General features: G+C 34.9%; 1 protein-coding gene across 2 annotated transcripts in view; it reads right to left on the reverse strand.

Annotated features, from left to right (window-relative positions):
* Positions 1-1,108: 1,108 nt before the first annotated feature.
* Positions 1,109-16,140, reverse strand: part of LOC148839583 (dystrobrevin beta) — a 185,431-nt gene continuing 170,399 nt past the window's right edge. The window contains exons 18-22 of one of the 2 annotated variants that reach the window (XM_088940092.1): positions 15,588-15,747; positions 13,014-13,103; positions 9,294-9,344; positions 7,509-7,543; positions 1,109-5,643 (exon numbers count right to left, since the gene is read on the reverse strand). In XM_088940092.1, coding sequence (XP_088796218.1) covers positions 7,539-7,543; positions 9,294-9,344; positions 13,014-13,103; positions 15,588-15,747 — 306 coding nt within the window. In that variant the 3' untranslated portion in view covers positions 1,109-5,643; positions 7,509-7,538. Of the gene's footprint in view, positions 5,644-7,489; positions 7,544-9,293; positions 9,345-13,013; positions 13,104-15,587; positions 15,748-16,140 lie in introns of those variants that run through there. The other variant, XM_088940100.1, reaches the window with a different exon arrangement.

The raw sequence follows: 16,140 nt of genomic DNA on the forward strand, positions 1-16,140 counted from the left end.
GCAGGCCCTTGTAACTACTAACTTTTTATTATTTTATTTACGATTAACCCAGTTAAATTGTAGTACATCAGAAAACCGCTCTGCAATGAATTAAGCAGTTTGGCGGTTGGACAATAATCACATTACCGATAGCAGGCTGACTTTTGAAGGGGAGTTTTTCTGCAAAGGAAAGCTTTCAAACGCACAGTCCACATTTTGAAGAACATTTACCAACTGAGGAGAAGAAGGTTAAACACAAAAGTCACAACCAAAACACAGAAAACAAATGCACCTGTGCATAGTTTTATAAAGCTACAGTATATAAAAGTCAGTTCTTTTTATCTGTAATAAAATGAAACTGGGGATGGCACATTGACATGGTGGTTATCATTATTGTCTCACAGCACATAAGCCCAGGGATCAATTCTTGAAGTGCTGTCTGTGTGGAGTTTGTATGTTTTCTCTGTGTTTGTCTTCCAGTGTTCCAGTGGTTTTTGTACAAATCAGCCCAGGTGTGTGTGTTTGTGTCTGTGTGTGCCCTGTGATGGACTGGTGTCCCATCCAGGGTGTATCCTGCCTTGCACATGCTGCTTGCTGGGATAGGCTCCGGCTCCCCTGCAACCCTGTATTGGATAAATCAGTTAGAAAAGGGATGGAGGGATATAAAACTGGAATTCAAAGACTTTTAGTTGAAAGAGATAGCAATTGAATGATAAGCCTTTACCTAAAAGATGGGATTTTAGGGAATCAAGAGATGCCAGTACCAATTCTCTATATACAGTAGTACAGTATAGTCTTCTTTACATCCTATCTACATGATATAGAATAACTAACTAAGAAAAATTAGACATGAAAGGATCATAGCCGAAGGAATACTCAATCTAATGTCTGTAGATCAATACCATGCCTTCCCTGGCAAACAGGTGATAGATCATAAAGTCTTTATAACACACAAAAACCAAAAAAACTTTCACAATATTAGCAACAGGCAAGATATGAGATTCAAATACTGTATGACTGTGTGCTTTCTAATCCAGGAAAACCCTGTACAGTACATGGAGAACATAACTAAATTCACAAGCATCACATTTATACTGAAATAGAATGATTGTAAATGAAAAAAATATCATTTTTTATTTGCTTTTCTGCATTCTTTATTTCACATTTTAATTTATGAAACACAGTTACCCGGTGACAAAACTCAGGATCATGAAGTGAACATCAACCAAATGGCATCCAGCACCAAAAACCATTGTTTAAAATAAACAGCAGGGAATTCATACATTTTTAATGGTGTTAAAAACACCAAAGGTGTACCTCTATTAACCTTCCTGTATGATCAGTAACAACAGTGAAAAAATGAGTGTTGCATATTGCAACATTACGTCACAAATGTTATTTGCCATAACAAAGACACCACAAGGTTTATTTTGCTGGCTGAGTTTCCAATCCAAAGAAAATCTGATTTCTAATTTCAACTGTACCACTGATGTTCTCCATAAACAGCACTTGAGCTCATATGCTGTTACCCCACAAAATATCTACAGGGCTATAAAGCTAAATAAGTGGCATTTATGGAACAATCTATTGAATTAAATTCATATAAATTAACAAAACATTTCCAAAAAATACAAAAGAAGATTAAACTAGATGCATTAAAAATGTCAACCCTTGAAGGAATAATTTTGGCACAAAAATTGCACAAAAAGAAAAATCTTTACAACAATTGTCAATTTACAGGCTTTACAGTTAATCAGCCCCATTATGCTCAACTCATGGACAGGAATTGGATGTAATGGGTATTTTTTCCACTTACACTAGGCCAGTGGCTAAGGCAAACTCCTCGTCTTATTTAGCAAAGGGCATACAGTACATATGTATTCTCTAAGGACATTTTAAAGACTTTAAAAAAATGGAACATTTTTGAAGAGCAAAAAACTACACATACAGTAAGTTTCATAATTTATACATTGCATAAATTTGTTTGAAAGTTAATAACAACCTCAAATCAAATCCGCATTAGAGCTAATGTTTTTTAGTTGAATAACCATTCACACATTTCCTTTGGTACTTGGTAGAACGGGGGTAAAGTAAATTATAGTAAATTAAAAGCTTTTAAATTACTGGGATGAGAAGACCAGTTAAATAAGGCCCCTTTTGACGATTATGAGTTCCTGGTGCACTCCACTTTACCATTTTCTAAAATGTCCGTTTTTAAATGAAGCTGGTAAAATACAGACCGCATGTTGTACAGTTCCCTTTCATCTGTGTGGGTGTTAAAACATTGACTTCCTGTGTACACTCTATATTTTAACTATATTTTTATTGATATAAAATCCACAGATAATAGGACTATTTTAAAAGGGTATAAGGAAAATCTGGGGTAGCAAGGATTAGCAGGCAAAAAAAAGAAAAAGGTCAAAACACTCTGTCCACTCTGTCTTTTCCTGAGCGCAGTATTTCATAGCATGCAAGCATTTTTAAAAACATACAGTAAGCATTAATGTGAGCTGCTTTCCTTCAGGTACACTTTCACAACCAACTTCAAACTTCCCCTTTTAACCCAGAACATTCATTCTTATCTGATTTCTCCAGATCATACACAGACCTGTCCAGGAATTCAGCAAGCTAAACCTTCACTTCTCTTCACTTCACTTCTTCACTTAAATAAGAGAGAAATTCTTAGCACAACTGCCACAGCCTTTAATGTATTATTTTTTCCTGAATCTACAAAACAAAATGCTTCCTTCTGATAACATCACCCTCAAACACAAAGAAAGAAATATTGTAATTCTAATAAACATTAAAAATAACCTTTTATTCGCATATTTTAATTTAGAAAGTTTTCAAGACACACTCCACAAAAGCTTATCACAGCTCAGCCTACTTCTGAAACAACTATGAGAAGATAACTCCTAGTATGATAGCGCCTTTGGGGTCTGTTGTTTTTAATTTGATTTTTGATATCTTGGTTATGGCTGAAAGGTACAGGCTTGGAATCATCAAACCTGAACAAATTAGTCTGTGGGAAACCCTCTCCTTCCACCCAAGTATTCCTAATACCCCTGTCTCAGTCAGATATAAATAATATATAAAATTAGATATACAATATAAAATAATTTGTTATTAATGCATATAAGACCGTTAAGCTTGAGGGAGTTTTTTTTTTCCACTCAAAGCTGTAGCACATGTTAAAAATCAGTCTTACGTCTTTATTAGGCAAATAACTAAACTTTGAGAGGGATCCTCAAAGCCAAAAAACTATTTTCCCCTATTCAGTAGGAGTACTAAAATCACTATGTTGCTGCAAACAAACTGTGGGAATTTCTTTTATCAAAATAATAGACATTTGCCATTTGTCAGCGTTTTCTCTTTGAGTCTGTGAACAGACTGATACTCACGCAGCTCTACTCTTTTATACTAAGGATGACAGTTATCTACGAGCTTAACTGAGAATTTCACTTGAAATATCTTTTAACATGAACATTTCTTGAAAGCATTTAATAGCCAATGTGGCTGTTGGCACCTTGTGGCAGCTTTTGGATGTATTTCTGGCCTTTTTCTGATGCTATAATGCCATTTATTCTTTCCTTTAGCAAAAATGATTTGGTTGAACTACAGGTGGTTGGAGACATCAGACCCATGATAGGGCATCAGCACTGCTGTGAGAGATTCCAGACCAGACCAATGTTCTTCTGTGAAACTATATTACTGTTGAAGTAGTTTATTATATATTAATACATAAGTATTATATTATTAAGTTGAATAAGCATCTTGTCATTTTTTTCAGATGTATTTTCTATAGCACATGTGTAAGCAGTCCAGTTACAATCTCAGTGACAGTGATTGTTGCCCAACACTTTGATTCATGTCAAGCTACTGTATGTCTATGGACACTGGGTCTGAGCCTCTGGTGTGACCTGAGCAGCCTTAGCTTTGGACATTAATTTATGCCTGCAGGTTTTGCTGTGCATGCTGATGCATTTTATTGGGTTCCTGCTAAGCAGCAATCTGATCTTGAAGGTTTCCTTCAGCAGCCAGCTGCTGTACTCGTTTAGCCTCTTACCAATTGCATTAAGACCTTTACAACATTAGCCACTGCTTTGAGATCAGTCACTAGGGATTATAAACCACCTTTCCCACCACTTGTGTAGAGTCCTACTTCTAACCACCAAAGCATGGACAGAGTAATCCTCACTCATTTAGCTATTATTTTGAAACATCTAAGAATCAGATATTTGAACAGGAAACTAATTTTTATTACTCCGAGTGGGAATGTTAAATATGAGGGTGTACTTTTCCTTTAAGCTTCAGTTTATGCTAGAAATCAATCTTAGCTCTTCATCAGGTATCTAAATAACTAAAATGAGTGATCCTCAAAGCCATGAATCGTTTTTCTCCTATTTGCTTTGCTGTCTGAAACAAATTTCGTGAATTTCTTTCTTTTATCAAAAGAATACAGATTAACCATCTGTCAACCTATTTTTTTGAGAGTCCGTGAACAGACTGACGTTCTCCCTCAGCTCTGTTCCTTTATTTTTGCAAAGGATGAAGGACACCTGAGAGCATAAACAAGCTCTCAGACGATATAGTAGTTGGTGCCCTTGTGGCTTCTGCTGGTATTTCTGGACTTCTGTTGTTTTGGCACACAACTTAAATAAAAACACTTAGCATTTTTTTTGCCTAAATGTTGACGTACAATATATTCAAAACAACTAATATCTTTGGGGCAAGTTTTTTTTAGATCATTACTTAAAGCTTTCATGAGACACAGCACTTTGCAATTCAATAAAAATGAAAACACAAATTTACTAAAAACTGTCACTGATTATCCAAGAACTCACTGCAAAGAATTCCATGTATTGTGTGGCACACTTACGTTATTGAAGTTTTTTTTTAATCCAAGCATAATGGCGCTACCAACAGAATAGTTTTGTTAACTCCACATTCATAGATGAAAGAGCAGGACTACAGAGGGGCTATGAATGCAAACCACAGGTTATCTTATCTGTAACAACAGACACAGAAAAGCAGCCAGGGGACACAGGTTTCCTATTTGCATTTACCCCTTGATTTGTTACACAGCCTCATGCAAATGTTATATGACTTTTAATAAAACAGATTTCTGAAACAGAATTATATTCTTAGAAAGCTGGGAGAGACATTCATGCATGGACCTGCAGTTCTGCCTACAGTATGCATTCTTTTCTTTGAGTTGTTAAGGTACTGAAATAAAAATGAAATCCTTTTAAATTATCTTAAGAGTTACAAATAAAAAGAGCATGAAAGGAGACTGCTTCAGTAGTATGTGAAACTATTGAAACCACACATGGATTTTACATTGAAGCTCCCTGATTGACATATAACAATTGTCTGCTTGCGGCAAATCATTTACAAATCGTACAGAACCTTTAAAAGGTGAAAAACTGAAATTGGAAAAAACAAATGCTGCATGCATTCATCTAACCGCTAATGGAACAAAAGTGTCTTCTCATTAAAATCTTGTTCAATGGAAACAAGAGACAAATTGCTTTAGCAAAAGGTTTTTCTTGTTTGCTCTTTGAGTCACATCAAAGTGTCTTCATAGATTGAATGCGAGTGTCCACAAGATGAGGGTATACAGTATTTGCAGAGTGATTGAGTTGCTTTTTACTGTCACTGTGCCTGTAACCAAAAACAAAAATAATATCAAAAGACACAGAATGAAATGTTGTCATTTTTTGCCTATACACTGTAATTTCACGTTTGCCTCACAGTGCCCAATCCACATAACCCAGAGAAGTACATTTGCCAAAAGACCCTTACTACAGTATACCTGAAATTCTTGCAAGTTGCCTAAATAGATACTAAATGCAAATAAATGCCCTTTCCTTGGCTTTTTCCTTTTTCCTTTTAAAATGCTTTTTGAATAGTGTATAACCGAAACACATCTTTTAGGTTTAACTATTTTTTCTTTTTTTACACTGTATAGCCCAGTTGTTATCTTTCCCCATTTACTTGAAATCCTTCATAACAATAGGCACAGGAGTAGGTAATGATGATCCAAGATGCTGTCCTAATTGAAGAGACAGAGAAATAAACTAAAACAGGAATTCCATAAAACATTTAAAGAAAGAATAGGAATGACTTCATTAAAATTTCAATGAAGGGCTAAAGTAGTAAAGAGCAAGTACTGGAAAGAAGAACTTCCATCATATTAACTTGACACATACAAAAACAAAAGTGTAATTGGAAAATAATTGTTATCATGCTCGAAACATGCACAATACCAAAATCAAGATGTTTCAGAAACATTAAAAATGTGAAGGACAGTATGCTATAGGCTGTAATGTTGCTGTTTCTCGCAAAGTAAAAGTTCACTTTGAAATCTTACTCTAAGATTTATTTCATGTTAACATTTCTTTGTATAAAATTAAATAAAACTTAACAACACCTAGTAATATACGGTTTTCCTTCTATAACAAGATATACAGAATATGTGTCCCATAAATAAGTTAATTGGAAAAAATTTTTGGAAAAAAATATAGAAATATAAATGTGGAATGACATACTCAGTGAGGTACAGACAGAAAATTCAGTACTTTAGATGTTGCTAGTTGAGTAATATTTTGCATGTATTAAAGTATCAACACAAATGGAAGAAGAGAATCAAAGGGAAAGACATCTAATGATTGAACTGCTTGAATACAGAACACATACAGAACTTTGCCTATATTCTAAACATGAAGACTGATGTAAAAACTTTCCATAATCTTCAAAACTTGTATGATTGGCCTCCCCAACCCTTCCTTTTTGTGAGCTTTTTCATGAGCACTGTGCAAAAGATCTAAGAAATTGTTGTTGGCCAGATAAACCTGGGATAGTAGCAGAGAGCTCCTTACTGGTATACCCTCTTACCCCTGCAGCCCCGAATGTTTGGCAAATAGTCACAAAAAGACTGTGATCCTGAACAAACACTGGCTTACATCTCAAGTTAAAAACGTTAGAATAAACATATGTTTTTCTTGTAAGCTCCCTTAACATGTACTAAACACGAATCAACTGTCTGTTGTATGTAGCCTCCACATTTCATATTAATTTTTAATGAATCAATGAAAAGATGCCCTATTTGAATGCTTACTGTAGAAACTCTATATTTACGTTAAATTAATTTAATTTATAAGGTGCAATCAACCCCATTAAATTTGAATAAACAATCAAAACCCTTTTTTATAGTTTTTAAACATATTCAGAATAATTTATCAGTGCCTATTCCTTTTCACATTACAGATCCTCTGTCGATCCATAAATATTCTGACACTAAACTGTGGCTTTTGGCTGTGTTAGTTAAAACTACTGTCATATGATTAAAACCAGTTTTGTATGAGCAGTACTATAAATTTGGAAATGTACAAATTTACAATACAAGGGCTGCCATTTTGTCTAAATCATTTTGTTGGAAGACACAATGCTATAGTTTATTTAATGCCAAGATTATTTGTTTTAAGCAAACTCTCTCTTCAATATGAACTGTTTCTTTATATACTTACTTAGATCATTAAATCTTTGCCTTATTCCATTTAACCTGCAACATAAGATAGTGTTCCATTAACCATAACGCATATAGCAATAAAACAGATTTTTAAATTAAGCACTAACCACAGTACTAAATGACAAATATTTTGAGTGCTTCTGGAGTAAACAAGATATTTTTAAAGACATGAATGAGGCTCTTGTCTTTAAACAAACTCATTTTATCATTATTATAAGCCAGAGTGCAGTGCCATGCTTGAATTCATGCAACATGATGTAAGCGCAGTCAGCCATCAGCCCTTACCATGCCCTTGTTGAGCACACTAGCTTCATTTTTATAAAATGTGTGTGTGTCTGTTTTTGTCTGGCCTGTTACACCTCTGTGGTTAATACTCAACCCAAGGCAAAGTGCCCGTGCAATTAAAATGTTTCAGCTAATTCAATGAAAGTCAGATAATTAAACAACGGTATGTCAGAATCCTTTCTTAATATTCACATTTTGTACAGTATGTTAATTTTGAATACATAACAATAAATAAAGCTGCATAAGTGTTGGCCTTGATAAATTCAATATGCACATTGTACTGTTTTTTATAGTCAGTACACAGTATAGTAATCTATTGTATAACTTAATAATAGGCATGACACAACAGCTCAGTAGAAAACTTCTGCACCTAACATTTTAACAGCTTCAAAATAAACTTTCTCAGAGAACTGACCAGGCATCAACATTACTAAATAAGTTCATTCTTCCACAATTCAATTTTTGCAGTCTATGGAGAATAGTATCATACAGAAATATAGTATACTGATGGAAATGTATGCTCAGCTTAAGGAAGGCCATGTTTTTTACACACAGTTTTCAGTAAAGCAAATGGCGAGAAATGATGAACAATTTTGAAGTGGGTGACAGCTGTCTGAACACTTGGACACTTCCCAAAAACAACCAAACAAACAAACAAATTAAGAATTCATTTAAATTAATAAATTAAGAGTCGTTCCCTGTTAAGTCATTTGTTTCATCAGAAAAATCTGTATTTCTCTAACTAGCAATGAAATAAACAGACAAACCCACAAACAAATGGCATATTGACCCAATAAGTGAGACTCTTTTAGTCAGAGGAGATTCTACTTTTCTTTTAAATAAAAAAGAAAGATAAATTTGTTTTTTTCTACTTTTAAAGCTTTAAATAAATAACCATCTGTTGCCTAGTTACCAGTAAAGAATCACTAATGTCAACAAATCGAGATGAAAGTTTCTTCATAAACAGATGTACAGGTTTCTTTACTAAATCAATATCAAAACACTAACTACAGGTATGAACTATAGAATGTCATTCACCAGGGAAATGATTATAGACCAGTTGAAATATTATACTTCTTACAATACTAAATTATTTTTCAACTTAAATTTTAATTTTAAAACATGACTGGACATCTCATGAATTAAGAATGAAAACAGTACTCAATTTTCATTACTCAAAAGAGTAGACTGCATGTTTTTCTCTTGAATGATCTATTAAAAGAGAATAATAATAAACAAATACTCTTCTCTACTTCTTTTTGTGTTTCAGTCAGCTTCTTCAGGTGTGACACCTGAAGAAGGCTCCACAGCCAAAACGTGTTTTCTTCTCTTTTCAGCATGGAATAAACCAATACTTGTTCCTTTGCAGCCTACGCATGCTGATGCAGCTACCCATTTTATATGGGTATTCATTTTAATATGTTTGGTACAGTATATTTGTTTTCAGGAAAGTTTTGAAACAGATCTTCATTAAATTTATATAAAAGGTGAGACTCACCTCTGTCTTTGCCATTCTGCATCTTTTCCTCCTCTTCCTCGCCTCCTTCATCTACTTAGAAGCCAGACATGACACAGAAATCAGAGTTATTGCACAGTGCACGCACACACGCAGTCCAAAATCTAACCTATACAAACTGCATATACTTAATTGGTTGAGGCTGTGTTTTCTGGGGATGAATGGCACTGTTAGCATTTCAATACTAGCACTTCCCTTTCAAAAAGAACATAGATTAGACTGATTAGAGAGACTTTGGTTCCACCTGTAACACAATGCACCACTTAAGGCAAAGTCATGTTATCGAAGAAACCCATTTCTGTAATAAAACGTCAATTGTAACTCAGATACATAATGAAAAATTGTGTTTTTATTAAATGAAATGTGCGTGTGTTTCAGCTACCTTTATCCTACAGTTTCTAATTGCCATGTCAGGCCAAATAGAGGACTGTCGGCAAATACACATGACAGCTTAGGTGAAATGTGTCATGTACTGATTTACAGGAATAGAACCATTTTAGTCCCCTCCATGAGTTTTTTATTTTACTACAGCAGCTCAAGAAGATTCTTTGAATGTCTGCCAACATTATGCTGTTTTTGCTTTTACTTTTTTGTATTATATGCTGGGCCTTATATTTTTTTTTCCTAACAACAAATATGATTTAAATGCCCAGGAATACAGTATTTTGTATTACTAGGATATCATTCTAATTACACAGAACTCAATGTCTTATGGCTTCTGGTAATTAACAACAACAATAACAAGTAAAAAACAAGAGGTTTTAATTGTAGCCTTTTTTATTAGATTAGTCTCTCCATCTGGATGATAAAAGATATCCAATTAGTATGGTAATACTTTAGTTATAGGGTCATACATAAATTGCAGTGAAATTAAATGATGAACACACTGTAGCATTCTTCTGCACAGCTGGTATAGACAGAAGCCTTTTTTAGCTACTTAAAACTCATTTATACGGTTTTCTCAATTGTATTTCTGCACTTAAAAATACATTGCATACAAAATTAATTTCAAAATTCTCAGAGTTGCAATTAAGTCAAACAGTGTTTTCCTTCTGATACAGTATCAGGTCAGACACTATCTCTTGGTTTGCATTTTTGGTCTATTTTTAAATGTAAACACCAAGATAATGTTAGTGGTCCATCTGCAATGGTGCGGGATGAGTGAAATGAGGAAAAAAAAGTTATCCAGTACTTACAGCATTACTGGAATACTAGAGCCAGCAACTATATCACCCTACAACCCTTAACTGGCAACCCACTGAAGCTAAGCAGGTGTAAGACTGGTCAGTAACTGGATAGGAGACCTTCTGAGAAAGCTAAGGTTGCTGCTGGCAGAGGTGTTATTGGGGCCTGTAGGGGGTGCTCTCCCTGAGGTCTGTGTGGGTCCTAATGCCCCAGTATAGGGACTAGGACACTATACAGTACTGTAAAAAAGGCACTGTCCTTTGGTTGAGACGTAAAAATCCCAGGGCATTTCTTGTAAAGAATAGGGGTGTTTCTTTTCAAGAAACCTGGTCATATTTCCCTCTGGTCTTTATCAATGTTGGCCTCCTGATAATCCCTATCTATGAATTGGCTTCATGACTCTGCTCTCCTCCCCACTGATAGCTGATGTGTGGTGAGCATTCTGGCGCACTATGGCTGCCATCACATCATCCAGGTGGGTGCTACACATTGGTGGTGGTGGAGGGGAGTCCCCATTACCTGTCAAGCGCTTTGAGTAGAGTGTCCAGAAAAGCGCTATATAAGTATAAGCATGATGATGTTGATCATTATTATTATATGCATGGAAGATAAGCAAAATGGCACCAGTACTGGTAGTCAGGTGATAGAGACTGAACCTTCATGCTCCGGGTGCAGAGGGCAGCTGGGAAAAACAAACAGGCTGTGAAGCCAATCTACTGTATGCCTGTGTTGGCCTTGGCTCCTTGTCAATGTCCCACTCTGGTATTCCTTAGTGTTTTGACCTACTGTACTGTTAGAAATTGCGATTGAAGACTAGCACTGTGAAAATGTCTCAGTTTTCGCAATTAAGTATTAGTGTATTTACTTAATGATTGGGCATAGTTAAATATTTACTCTGTGAAAGACAATGAAGTTTTAGTTTAGTGTACTAAAGTGTCAGGAACTTCTACTGGTGATAATAATGATAATTATGCACACCTTTTATAAAATTAATCACATCTATAGATACTAATTTTTAGCAAAGGGAAAAAGACACAAGAGAGATAATGGTCACATTCTCACAGAATAAAGATCATACTGTTCAGTATTACTGTCATTGTAAACGTTATCATAGATTTCAAGATGAGAAATCTCTTTTTACTTTTCATTGGGGAATTAATCTCTACTTGTTCCTTTGCTGCTAACATGCCTGCTCGAACCCCTACTATAGATTTCTGTCTCAGCATAAGGAAATGCACATTATAAGCACACCTGAAATGTGATCAGATTTCAGAAGCCATGTCTTTTGATGTAGCAACTGTTTGGAATCATCTTAAGAGGCTGCATATCCTAGCCTATTTGCACCAAACTTTTGTTCCGACTGGACAAGAACAATAGGAAAAAATGATTTTCGAATATGTTCAATGAATTTCGATAAATTCAATATGATGCCCCAAACCGTGACCAATCCATCTTTTCAGTAGATGTCCAAATCTCAGATATAAGAGTAACATTATGCACCAAATTTCAGATCTGTACTTTCATTAGCTTTAATGCAGATGAAGTTGAGTTATATTATATATATATATTATATATAATAGTAACCCAGACAACATGAAACTAGGCTGAGCTTGCAAAGAAACCTTTTTAGAAAATAGTACAGACAATAAAAGAGGTGCCATGATTAAGTGAGTGTTGAGATTCATCAGATCTGGAAGAGGAATAGAAGTAACACAGCAAGATTCTGAAATTCTGCTGATGGACACAATGGTTATGCAATGATAACTGATGCAATCTGCTAAGATTGAAAATATTATTGCAGTGGTTTGCACATGACTAAAATTTGTGAAATGAAAACCAATTCAACTTACCACATCCAATACACAAAAAACCAATACAGAAAAAAATCTTGATTACTTTAGATGAATACGATCATCTTGTAAAACACTAAAAAAAGGAATGGGGCTTTTTTCCATATACAGTAACTTTCTAATTGTTAAAAAAATCTTATTACATCAAATCATCGAAAACTAAAATGCACCTAATATGAATACTTTTAATACTGTACTGAATACTGAATAGCCCTTGCTGAACGTATTGCCTGAACAACTGTCATTATATCTGCTATAGTATCACTAATGCAATAGGTTAAGGGTGAATAAAAATGATAATTGTTTAAAGAATCCTGTTTCTGCTAATACAGCACAGCGGTTAGCTGACAGTTTTAGACTAACAGAATCACTGATACAGAGGTGTGTGGTATATTTTTAATGTACCTTTAAAAATACAAACATTCTAAAATAATTTTAAATTTGTACTAGAATTTTAAATTCTAAAATAATACAAATGAATTAAAATAATTCTAAAAAACAAATTTTACAGAAACTATGCAGCTTGCCAGATTTGGAGAAAACTAGAGATGCAAAAAGAGACCCTGAGAATACTTAATTTAAATATCTGGTTCATGCTTTATAAATGACACTAAACTTTCAGCTTGTGAAGCAGGTGGGAAATCAAATCTCCTCTTCATTCACCTACCTGAATGAAGTTCTTTCACCAGCGATGACATGGTGTTTGTAATTGAATCAGCTGCCACTAAAAGATCATTTCGAAGATTTCTCCGGGCACCTGCATAACACAAAACAGATGAGAAGATGTTGTTTTTTGTAAAAACATAACATGAACACAGGAGGTACAACCATACAGTACATGTCTAGAGGTACTGCAAATTCCAAATGCGTCTTTGATCCACTCAGGAATCTCAAGAACATAAGAAATGTTAAACAGAGAGGAGGCCATACGGTCCATCTTGTTTCTTTTGTTTTCAGTAGGTAATTGATTCAAAGATCTCATCACACAGTTCTAAAGAAAACATGGTATCCGCAACAACAACATGGCTGTGCATATTGCTCTCTGCTTCCACAGGCATTTGTGTAAAGAAGTACTGTACTTCCTGGTTTAAATTTTAAATGCCCTACCATGCAGTTTTCACTTGTGTCTCTGTTTTGTGTTTTACTGTTGATTTTTAAGAAGGCCATTGAGTTGACTATGCTACTGCCTTTAATGATTTTAAATATGTGAATTGTGGTCTTACTTTGCTCAAGCTTCAGTTCTTTCATCCTGTCATGTGTATGAAATTTATTTGATCCCAGAAATGTTATGCTTGCTCTTCTTTGAACTGTTTTCACAGCAGCAATATCTTCCTTGTATTGTGGTGACAAAAATGGTACGCTGCATTCTAAATGAGGTCTACTAATACATTTTACAGTTTTAGCATAAAATTCCTTGATTTAAATGTTTTTTCTTTACACATCCTAACATTCTGTTTAGCTTTTTAAAGAATTCCCCACAATTAATAAATCATAATTAATAAACTCCTAAGTCTTTCTAATATGTAGCCACCTCAAACTCAGTGTCTCTTTTTATATTAACAGTTCATACTTTTAACATCTGTGTGAGACATCCTGCACTCAGATCATTCCGTCAAAAGTTTGCACAGTAGTCCTGAGTTTAGTCTACATCCCTGGGAATATATTTTGTAAGTTCTTCAACATTTGTAGCCTCTTAGTTTACTATCACCTGCAAGCGTGACTAGGCAATGACTAGGCGTGACTAGGCAATGATAAACTAATTCTACTCCACTAACTGAATGATGACTCATAATATTTTGAGAGATGATTCGTGGAGGTTTCTATGTTTGGAACATACTATCTTGACTCTCAGCCAACAGTCTCAGACTTAGATAATTTATCAACTGAGAATTGGAGCTTTCTTGCGTATTGTTGTGGTACTATTTAATGTTACACATGGAGGTGTGCAAAAAGAAAAACTTGAAAGAAAAACCTTTTTTTTACCCACATGAAGATGCAAGGTAACCAGAGCTGTAGTCCTAAACGGAAACAAATGTCTCTACCCAAGAAAACAAACTTATTTCATTTAAGCTCAGCATGGATGTTTAATTCCACTTCTGTAAAATGTTCAAAAAGAACAAAGGCTTGAATTCTCATCTCATAAACTGTGCCTCTTTCAGACTGTCGGCTGAGATGGAGTTAAGGTAGCATACTCCAAGAAAGTGGAGGTCATTAAGAGCAGGTTCCAAAGACTTTAACCTCAAGTACTAAAAATATTCTAATTAATCATCATTTAAAGCTAAGCTATGAGTATTTATTCCAGAATCCAATAGTGAATGTTCCCCTTAAGTTGGAAAAGTGTTGCAATCTTGGAGCACAGTCTAACGTTTGAGGAATTTGCTGGTTTTCCTGTTTCTAGGGAATATTTTAATTAAGTTTAAAGCAGTCTAGCATTAAAAAAAAACAACAAAATCTAAACAAAAAACAAAAGAAGACTGATTATAGTGCAGAATCAAAGGATCATTCAAATCAAAGAAGCTCAGCTGGTTTTGAGCGATTATGTCTTAGATCACAATAAGGTCCACAAGAAAAAAGTTTCCAAGAACAGGCTCCAAATTTGTTATCCAGAAATGCAAGGCTAGCATTTTTTGCAGTCTCAGATTCTTAAAGTCGTATCTCCCAATAAAACTTTACTTATCTCTTGAATTTTAATATCCAAATGTAAAACCCTTTGGTGCGCTACGTATGTACTCTTTTTCTGAACGTTTCCTTTCTTAATACATTAGACTCCCAATGTGATTTTCCAATGTTTTGCTGTAGTACAAATTGGATTTCTTGCTATCTGTTAAGAGACTGCATATTTAAGGGTGTAAATCTAGGAAGAGTCAGGGTACAAAAGTTTTGAAAAAACACATTGCTTTCATTTAAAAATACTTCTAGAAACAGAGACAAATAGAAAACCACTTTGTTCAGAGAAAGCTTCATCCATCATCTTGGCTGTTCTTAAAACTGGATAGGACTGTAGAACGGATACAAATTTGTTGGGTTAATCTTATAACGATACAATTTACAGTTAATAACTGTAATAATTTAAATAATAACACTTAAATACTTAAATAATAATAAAGTGTACCAATCTTTTCTCTTCTCCCAATTCCATACTTCACTTAATCAACACCATGTACTGTACATGGCAGTGTTCCTTAGACCCATCAGGGATTTCATAAAGGTTTAGCAGACAGGATGGACAAGGGAGACTCACCCTGCGCAAAAGCTTCTTGGACATCCCCTCCGACCCCTGTCAGGGAGTCCTGAGGCGCGTGGGTGGGTGTGGATCCGGCAGACGTTGACCTGACAGGCATGGGCATCGGGCGACTGGCACCATGACTGGGCGAGGAGTGGGGAGGGCTAGCGGCCTGAGCCTTTAAAGAACAAAGCAATACACTTTAATATTACTTGACAGTATTTACAGTAGGACCACTCTTGGGTATGTTGGGAGCGGACTCAGGGGTGAATACTTTGGCAATCGTCACATTTTAGTTTTAATTAGTTTTCGACACTGTTTAATTAACGTCTTTGACCCATAACAGGTCTTCAGTTTGAGCATTCAAGCTTATCCATTAATATCCAAATATTAATTTGACAAAATATGTATCTATTACAGTATTTGTATTTCAACAACATTGCCATCATTGGAAGGTACTCAATAATAGGTGCGAGGCACTGAACACCTGTGGTTAATTGGTTTGACTCTGTTATACAGATGTACGTACAGTATATTGACAACCATATTATGCTCAATATAGGATCAGTCC

The sequence above is a fragment of the Atractosteus spatula genome, chromosome 2 (assembly GCF_055471065.1).
Source record: "Atractosteus spatula isolate fAtrSpa1 chromosome 2, fAtrSpa1.hap1, whole genome shotgun sequence".
In the NCBI taxonomy this organism is placed as follows: Eukaryota; Metazoa; Chordata; class Actinopteri; order Semionotiformes; family Lepisosteidae; genus Atractosteus; species Atractosteus spatula.